The following is a 9,756-nucleotide window of genomic DNA, read 5'->3' as shown; positions in this document are numbered from 1 at the left end:
TGCTGGAAATTTCCATCTAATTCCTAATTGTTTTGCCATTTTTTTTTTTTTTTTTTTAAGAAAAATTTTGCTGCAGTGGTCACCTTTGTAAGTTGCCTCAGCAAAGACTCCAAGGAGTGAAAGGGCCTCAGAAGCTGAATTACCCTCCCACCCCTACTGGTGGTCCCTCCAGATCAGGGCTGAGGGTGGGTGGGTAAATCTTGCCCGTGCTGTACCTGTTCTGTGGATGAACAGAGGACTTCAGTCTGCGGGGCTGCCAATCCCAGCATCTTTCACAAGCTTTCACTTTCACATCTTTCACTAATTAACTATAAAAATGTAGAAAGAAGTCTTACTTCACATCTAATTTAAAAGCCCAAGCTGATGCAAAACATTAAGGATCCTGACCAAAAAAATCCAAATGACAAAATTCTTAAAAACCACACCCTCAGCACTACCTATCCTCCCGTGCACATACCCTTCATTAAGATGTTTCAAATTTTTCTTTAAAGGAAGTAAAGCTGAAGCATGAAACAAAAATGGTTTCTTGCATACTAACTGGTGAGAAATGCAAAATCGCTTTCCTGATGACGTATCACTGGGGATGGAGAATTACTGGGCATGGTACAGAGAACCCTTGTTTTAAGGTTTTCATTCTATAATTTGAAATTTTTATTTAAAAGGTATCCACCAAACTGCTTTCCTGAGAGGGAAAAATGTTTTTGCTGAGCTTTAATAGATGATTTCAAGCTTTAGAATGGCCTAGCCATACTGAATAATCTTAAGGAGATAAAGGCAATTGATAGTAAAGGATTATTTTATAAGTCTTTCCAGAAATACAATTCTTACATAGTTGGGGGTAGTTCTGAAAAAGCAGTGAACTAAAAACAAAGATGTTTTAAAAACTGGATGGGTGGGTAACATAAAATCAGAATTGACATCTGGGCCCTTTCTTTAAAAAGAAGAAAAAAAGCTCTGGTAGATATGGGATGTATCTGGCCTTGGATAGAAGTTGGGATCTTCTTATTCCTAAAAATTAATAATGTCAACATGTGTGTGAATGCAAAGTATGCTTTGGCTATCAGAGTAAAGACTAGTAAAGACAATGACTGCTGACATGAAACATTTCATTGCACACACCTATATGTTATAAATTTGGTCTCTTTCAAGAGAGTCCTGAAGTCGGCTTTGGCTGTGATGTATTTGTCTCTGATGTATTCTTCAAACTCTCTTTGTTTTTTCTGCAAAGAAAAAAAGAAGTATTAATTAGGGGGAAGACCCACTAATTCCAAAATATCTATTCTTTATTAAATCAGTAATGTGTAAGTCTGTAATAAAATAAAAAATTCAAAAGAAAAAGGCAATAGGGTACATTTTTGTTCATAAAGACAAGAAGGAAGCAAAAATAAGGAACTACGCAATATATTAACAGTAGCTAAAACCTGGGGGTTTGCTACGTGACATACGACTGAGTGCCTTACAAGCATCATCTCCTATCTCCTTAACAACTTGAGACAATCTCAAAAACAGGGACATTAAGGGTTCAAGTGCTTATTTCCTACAGACTGTATTTCTATCTCCAGACACAAAGAAACTAATGTAGTAAAATTTATGAACACACCAACTATAAGATAACATTCAGAACTTAAATTATTTAGTTTCAATAGGGAATAGTAATAAGAAATATAAAAATTCTTTGTGCTGGGGCCAGCAGGTGGCATGGTAGTTAAGGTACTGAACTCCCACATGGCTGAACTCCAACAAGTGCCAGACCTGGCAGCTTGTTTTCTCACTTTCGTGCGCTCTCTCTCTCGCTCTCACTCTCTCTCTCTGTCTCTAGTGAATTCAAGTACCCTGTAGCAAATTAAAAAATAGTAAAGATAAATAATTTTAAGAAAATTATCTGTGCTAAAAACAGATCGTATTATCAATTCTGAATAGAAAGGTTAGAAACTGAAGCAGCTCTCAGTCTACTGTTCTTCTCCCTAGTCATGTATATTCTGTAGTTCACATACCGAAAATGCAACTTACTAGAGTTCTAAGGGGGGAGAATATTAGACCTGAGTTTTTAAACCCAAATCTAGAGAATCCAATGAAAAAAGGGAAATGACAGGCAGATGGAACTAATAAAAGGGTAAGAGATAAAACTTATTATAGTAAGCAACATTTCTCTTGACATCTTTCTGTGTTTCAGACCTTATGTGAATGTGTTTTCCACAAAGGAGTCAGAGTGCATGAAAACAGGTTTCGGCTTTTAGAAACCTCACATATCTGAGATGTTCCTCCACTCCCAAGTTTCTGTAGCACACAAACACTAAGGAGCTCACTGTGGTAGTCTGTTCACATGGGTTAAGAGTCAGGTGCTTTGATAACATGGTACCAGCCTAAATATGTTTAGTAGGACCTAACTAAAAAATACACTAAAACTATAGGTTCATTAAATCTCTAAGATCCCAAAAGCAAGCATAACTCCAAGGATTAAAATTTTAAACTAGGGCTGGCATGGTGTTTAAAGGCGCTGGACCTTCCACATGGCCGGCCACAGTTCTAGTGCTGGACCTAGTGGCTTCTTTCTCACTTTCCCTTTCTCCCTGTGTCTCTTCCTAGTCAAAATTTTAAAAAATAATATTAGGTCATTGGAAAAATTATGGTGCATTTTTGCATAGAAAAATACAACATGACTTTTAAAAAAGAATTATTTTATTTTATTTAATTTTATTTATTTATGTAAATTTGACCAGAGAGTGATACAGAAAAGAGAGTGAGAACAAGAGAGAGAGAGAGAAAGTGAGAAAGCACACCGCCAGGTCTGGGACTCAAACCACGGTTGGCCATGTCAGAGTTCAGGGTCCTCAACCACCATGCCACCTGCTAGCTCCATGACTTTTCTGACAACCCAATAATAAATAAAATAAATAATTCTTTCAAAATATCTGATCCTGGGTTGACCTAACCACAGCAATATTGCCATGACCCTAGCTATCTGAGAGGCTTGGAGGAGATCATGGCATTGTAAAACCCTATTAAGAGTACCTGCTCCTTGCCCTCCCTTTTAATGGAAGGAAGGAGGCTATTTTTTTCCCCTAACTTTCCATTGTGCTCTCTTACTAATTTATCATGCAAGGTACTAAATACGAAATTAAAATTCAGATTCATTTCTCATATACCTAGAAGTAATTCACTTAAAATCATTGATTTCATTTTGGTCAAGATACTAGTGTTGCTGACTAAACACCTAACTTATATTTATAAGTTGATAGTAAATGTCAGACACAAAACCCTCTTACCCTATCACTGGAGGAGAACTTAATACACCGAGGATCTTCCTTAATGATTTTTTTTACTTCTTTCCACGTAGATGTTAAGGTTATCTTTAAAAAGACAGGTGAATAAGAAACATAAATACAACTCACTTTTATTTAGGGGGTCAAACTGCGGCACATATGGTACATAATATTACACACTGACCTGCGATCTCTCGTAATGCCCAAGCGTAACTGGACTAGTTAGGGACAGGGAAGCAGCGTTAATGCAATTTCTTTTTGTTGGCTTGCCACAAGAGTTATTTTCATGGCCATACTTTCAAGGTGGCCTAAGACAATCACCTGCAAACCCTGTATTTACATGGGCAAACATCATAACTTCTGAAGAAACCATCACCAAAAAGAGAGCAGATAAACAGGAACAAAAACCTGAATAACAAAGTGTACAAACTGCCAAACAATGGGCCATAGTACCACATGGAAAATGGAGCAAAAGAAGGAATTTACTAAATCTATTATCAGGAGGAAATCACTGATCACACATAGCTGAGGACATTCTGAATTATTATAGGAGAAGAAAGAATCTTAAAACTGCAAAAAGGAGCTATTTCTAAATAGTTAAGAATGCTATGACATTTAAAAAGTCAGAGAAGAAAAGTGTCTTAAAACCCATGAATTCCAGTAAAGGAACTAAAGACCATGACACTAAAAAGCCTATCAGTTTTACTTTTTGGAATTATCAATGAAGATTCAACCAGATTATAAGAGGCAAAATAAGGGACTCTTACTGCGGAAGTTTCATCCAGAAGTTGCCTAAAGTGCTCCCTCTTCTTTTTGGTAAGTGCTTCAATGTGTTCATTGAAAAGCTTCTCCTTCTCCTCTCTTTCCAATAATGATCCAGATTCCCAGCGATGATCTTTCCGGAGAGTCCTCCGAGTATCAGACCATGACACATCTGAAGAACGTACCTAAATGACAATCAGGGAACAAACTATATCACCAGAGATTTAGCTTTTCATATTTTAATAACAAAAGGCTCAATTATTAAAATTACAAAATTTCAATTTTAAAAGGGTAGAGTCATTCAGTAACTAAGCAACAATTAATATTCTGAAAGCTAATTGACTAGACTCTTGACTAGACCGTACAAAAAATGACTCCTATGTTAAAAAGCCATTCAAAAAGAACTTCTAGGGCTAGCAAGTGGCATGGTGGTTAAGGCACTGAATTCCTCATGGCCATCTCTGGTTTGAGTACCAGACTGGTAGATTAAAAAATAAGCTGGGCACCTGTGTGTGACTGCCCAAAATCCTGAAAGAGGAATGAAGAGACTGAGGTATGGCCAGCCCCTGGGGAGGGGACTTCTCACTTCCTTTCTCTCCCCCCACGTCAAGCTCCCTGTGGCACAAAAGTCTTAAAAAAGAAAATAAAAAACAAACACACACATATAAAAAGAACTTCTACCAACTTCATTAGTTTCGAACAATAGAGGTGATCATTAAGCTAATTAACAAGCAACATGTATTTGCAAAGATAAGCTTATTTACTTTAGTTAAGAAATCACTGAAAACCTATTTTGTTTAAAGTCAGAAATGTTAGCTTCCAATGTTCACCTAAGCTATCAAAATTGGTTTTAGGATAAGAAAGGTGGGGATAATGATGCAATAAGAACTTGAATAGTACTTGGGTACCTACCAACTTGTAATATGAGAAATGAAAAGAATTAAAAGGGAAAATATATTTTTGTCTTTTAAATCTAAGCATCTCCAAAAAAGGGAATAAACCCAAACATATAACAAATCTTGGGCTAAATTTCAAATTCATCAATTACTACTAGAAGGGACAGATCCAAGCATAAGCAAGAATTAATATAGTCGGGACGAGCAGATGGTGTAACGGTTATATCGCTGGACTCTCACGTAGTTGATGTAGTTTGAGTCCTGGACCTGGAGACTTAAAGCTCACTCCAGGAGCATATACGTGCGTGCCCAAAATTCCAACCAGAGGAGGTATTGTGACGTGGCCATTCCCCCTGGAGGGTGATTTTTCGCTTTTTGTCTGTCTGTCTCTGTCTCGCCACATGTCCTATAGCAAAAAATCTATCTCAAAAAAATACATAAATAAGGAATATATTGTGCTTGGCACTGGGACTACAAATAAGTAAGACTGTGTCTCCTTCCTTCAAAGAACTCCCCCACGTATTTTTCTTTTTGTTTAGGTTTTAGTCACAGTGTTTGTGCCCTTGTGAAAGAGAGAGGGAAAGTGAGAAATCACCCCTAGGAGGGATGGTCATGCCACAACCACTTCTCTTCCATTCTCCTCTCAAGATCTTGGGCACACAAGCACTCGCACCCAGCATGATTTCAAGCCACCAGGACCAGGACACCAACTGTGGTCAGCCCAGTGGGAATCCAGCACCTTAATGACCATGCCACCTGCTGGCCCCAATCCTCACCTGTTTTAAAGGTAGAATAACATAAGCAAATAACTGCAATAACATGCATTAAGTGCTGCAGAGGTGAATGCTAAGCACAGAGGAGTAAAAGGAATAGTTAGATCAAATCTTCTTAGATGGGTCAGGAGCAGCCCTCAAACAAAGATTTATGTATACTCTCCAAGAATCAGAAAGTGTGTCACAGGGCCAACAGGTGGCGTGGTGGTTGGGGCACTGGATTCTCACGTAGCTGACTGCAGTTCGAATCCTGAATCTGATGGCTTGCTTTTTCATTTTCTCTGGTGAGCACATGTGCCCTATGCCAATTAAAAAATAATAATAATGTATTAAATAAAATTAAATAAATGATTCTTTTTTAAAAAGTATGTCACTGCAGTGGATGATTCAGTGCATTTTAGGTGGAGAGAGGAGCATGTTATGCTTCATTAAAAATAAGTTCAGAGGGCGTGGGGTGGTGCCCACCCTATGGCAAAATAAGTTCAGAGAAGCTGGAACTTAGAAATCAAATGAGGAAAGCAAGAATGATAAGATAATATGAAGCTGGAGGAGTCAAGGAATGAATAGATTTTGTATTATGGTAAGGAGAATGAAATTGACCTGTATACAACTGCTGGGAGAATGGAGAACCTTCACTCTCTGAAGGTAGCCAAGACAGTGACAAAATCAATTTGCTTTAATCTCTGTGGTTACAAAAAAGATGAGTGTGGGAGAATGTCAGAGGTAGAAGGAAAAATTAGAAAACTACTGTAATTTGGTCTAGAGTGCATGAAAAGGAACAAAGGCAGAGACAGAGGAAGAAATTAAAAGGAGACAGGAGTAAAATAAAAGCGTTATGGAAAAAGAGAAAAGAAACAGTATAGAACAGAGAATGGAAGAGAGAAGGCAAAAACATAAACAGTAGTAAAGCACAGCAGTCTCGGGGTATTTAATGTACGGACAAAAAACAAAGCTACCAAGTAAGGGAGATGACTTTTAAGGAAGTTTCAGCGTATGTCCTAGGGCCAGTACACCTCCAGTCTATATTTCATGCTATCCGATAACATGCACAACAATCAATCATTTCAATGAAGACCCTATGTCACCAATACAAAGATTATGTTGAGTACACTGTGCTATAACAGTGAACACTATGACAGATAAATGTGTAACAGTTTAGGATGATTTTTGTCAAGATCAATAAAGTTTGAGACTAAAAGACTATAAAATTCACATATACAAGATATCTAACTTCTGAATTTGCTAACTAGGAATTTTCTATAATAACAAAGCTAATACAAAGTATTTAATTTTTAAATGCTTTATAAATAACTTACCAAATTATTGCTCAGTAAATTCAAGGAACATTAAAGTGCTAATAGTAAAATAATATAATGGACTTCTAATATCCAGTACTTTATAGGAAAAAAAGTAAATGATTAATAGATACCATGTCAGACAGAAGAGCCTTGAAATTCTGAATAGCTTCTTCTCGTTTATGTTGCTCTCTCTCTCGATCTATTTCTTTTGTTTGTTCTGAACGAGCTTTTTGAACCTCCCTTTCTCGTTCTCGAAGGCTTGCCTCGATGCGGGCTTGCCTTTCCAACTCCTTTTCTTTTTCTGAGTCTAAATTCTGTAAAAGTTAAAAATAACATTATCCTTCTTACCAACTCCATCAAAATGTTTTCACAGAATAACTAGCTTGCCAAAAAAAATACTTCAAACCTAGTTCATACCAAAAAGATACTTAAGCATTGTACCTCATCTCAAAATCAACTACCAAAGATTCTCCTGGTAAGCATGATTAACAACAAAAATTCCAACCCCACCAAATAGCAGTAACTATCCTTAAATGCAATGAAAAATGTTATTATTCAATGCTTTCAGTACAAGTTCACAAAGTGGTTACCTTGGCTATTTTCTCAATGTACTGTTTGAAAAGGTCTTCTCTCATGGATGAGCTATCCACCGCTTTATAACGTGGGTCACTTTCTACTTTGTCTTTGACTTTACTCCATCGAGACTGACTGTCCAAGTGATGATTAGATAATAGTTCAAAGAAATCCGATTTAATCTATATTTAAAAACAGGTAGTGGGATGGAAGAAAAATAATGTTCTATGAGAAATTCCTAATATCTAAATATTTATAAGTAGAAAAAAAGTTCGCTTACTTTAAACATGAGAATAACTTTAAATGCACTTGTTTAGAGTGGAATAAGTCTTAGTAAAAGAATATCAGAATTGTTCTTTTATTAGATATAAAAATCAACAAGCATATCGGTTCTCATTTAAAACCTGCCAACTTCTAGATAAATCACACTTTCCAATAAAGTATCCAAATACAGAAAACAAACCTTTTTAGGTTGTTTATAACTTTTGAGTTCAGAATTGCCATGTTTTCAGAGGGAATACAAATTTGCACTGAGCTCAATTTATTTTGAGCAAAGACTCTGGCTTATAAACTCACATTGAAATACTTTAACATTAAGATGGTAAAAATCACTCATTTTTAAAACTAGATGGATATCATTTTGTTCATTAAAATTAATAGGGGAATTTAGAAATCACTGAGCACAAACAGTAAGTCATTACTATTTAATACATACTGTTTGATATCTAATATATATATATACATACTGTTTAGTATCTAAAATCAAAATGAGACTTAAAAAATTATGTTTTGGTTGAAAGAGTAATGCTTTGTACCTTGATATTTAAGAAAACTATATAATTTCTATGTTGGTCATAATTAATCAATACCAAAAAATATGCATTCAGATTTTCTATACTTTTTAGCCATTAAGCCATGCATATCTTTATAGTTATGGAACTCAGAATACAAGTGTTTATCAAGTATTACACTCAACTGAAGTACCAAAGGTATTAAATATTAATATTTTAGTGTCAACATATAGAACTGTCCAAAACCATTTATTTTTTTGTAAATTATGTTTATGTACCTTTGAAATCCAATTATTTTACAAAGTAATTTCACTTATATCACTTCATACTCCTTAGTGCTGAAGACTCCTAAGACACTCAAAGACACTCTAACTAAAGGTTCTATGTCAAGAATCCCCTCATCCCACAGTGATAAAATATGCTAGCTGTCTTCCCAACTGGCCAAGGGAATTAGAAATTAGGAATGGAATCATAATTTAAGATGTGTGGGCACAAAAATATAAAAAATGAATCACTCCTATTTATATTCCAACCCTGTAACTTCTCCTACAATCTCATTTCTGCCACTAGAGGATTAAAGGGAGGATGATCTTTCTGAAAAACCTTTATAAAGTTATAAGGAACAGAATTTCTATATGAGAAAATTTTTAAAAGACAAGAATTCATCAGCTGTGGATTTTTCCACTACTGGCTTTGGCTCTTGACTTGGTTTGGGTTAATGAGAAATACTCATAAACTCAGTATTTCCAAACAGTGATTTGGGATACCACTTAATTCTGTAATGTAGCAATTTTGCTGTGTATCTTGTCTACCTGGTATCTGACATAATGAACAGTACATTTCAAAATGTAATTAACATAAGGCAAAATTTACATTAAAACACCCAAGTTGAGGCCTGCATAGTGACCTAGTAGTTAAGGAAGCCAGATCCTGCATAATAGACCATGCAGTTTGAATCCCGGACACAGTAGCTTGAAAAACATGCTGGCTATCTGAGTGTACATGCTCAAATCCAATGGGATGGAGAAATAAAGAAAGAACTGCAGTGTGATCACAACCCAATTGGGGTGCTTTCTCCCTACCCCTCTGTCTCTGGTGAGGACAGACATCCTCTGGCTAATTAAAAACAAAAAAAAACTGTAGGGCCAGGCTGTGGTGTAGTAGCACAGCTAGTCCCCCACATGGCCTACCACACACTGGAGGTCCAGAATCAGAGGCTTGAAATCCATGCTGGGTGTGGGTGTGTGTAAGCCCCAAACCCCAAAAGGAGAAACAAGGAAGAGACTATAGCATGCCTATCCCCCATGGTAGGCAATTTCTCACTTGCCTTCTCTTTGGTAAATGCTTACATCCTCTGACAAAAAAAAAAAAAAAAAAAAGAAAAAAAAAAAGATGAACCG

General features: G+C 36.2%; 1 protein-coding gene across 1 annotated transcript in view; it reads right to left on the bottom strand.

The window, feature by feature from the left end:
* TCERG1 (transcription elongation regulator 1) overlaps positions 1 to 9,756 on the bottom strand; it is a 71,871-nt gene that overhangs the window by 465 nt on the left and 61,650 nt on the right. The window contains 5 exon segments of the mRNA XM_014587661.2: positions 1,120 to 1,220; positions 3,267 to 3,350; positions 4,031 to 4,210; positions 7,124 to 7,306; positions 7,583 to 7,747. Coding sequence (XP_014443147.1) covers positions 1,120 to 1,220; positions 3,267 to 3,350; positions 4,031 to 4,210; positions 7,124 to 7,306; positions 7,583 to 7,747 — 713 coding nt within the window.

Source organism: Tupaia chinensis, unplaced genomic scaffold (assembly GCF_000334495.1).
Source record: "Tupaia chinensis unplaced genomic scaffold, TupChi_1.0 Scaffold000228_1, whole genome shotgun sequence".
In the NCBI taxonomy this organism is placed as follows: domain Eukaryota; kingdom Metazoa; phylum Chordata; class Mammalia; order Scandentia; family Tupaiidae; genus Tupaia; species Tupaia belangeri.
This window is presented reverse-complemented; position numbering and strand designations above follow the sequence as displayed.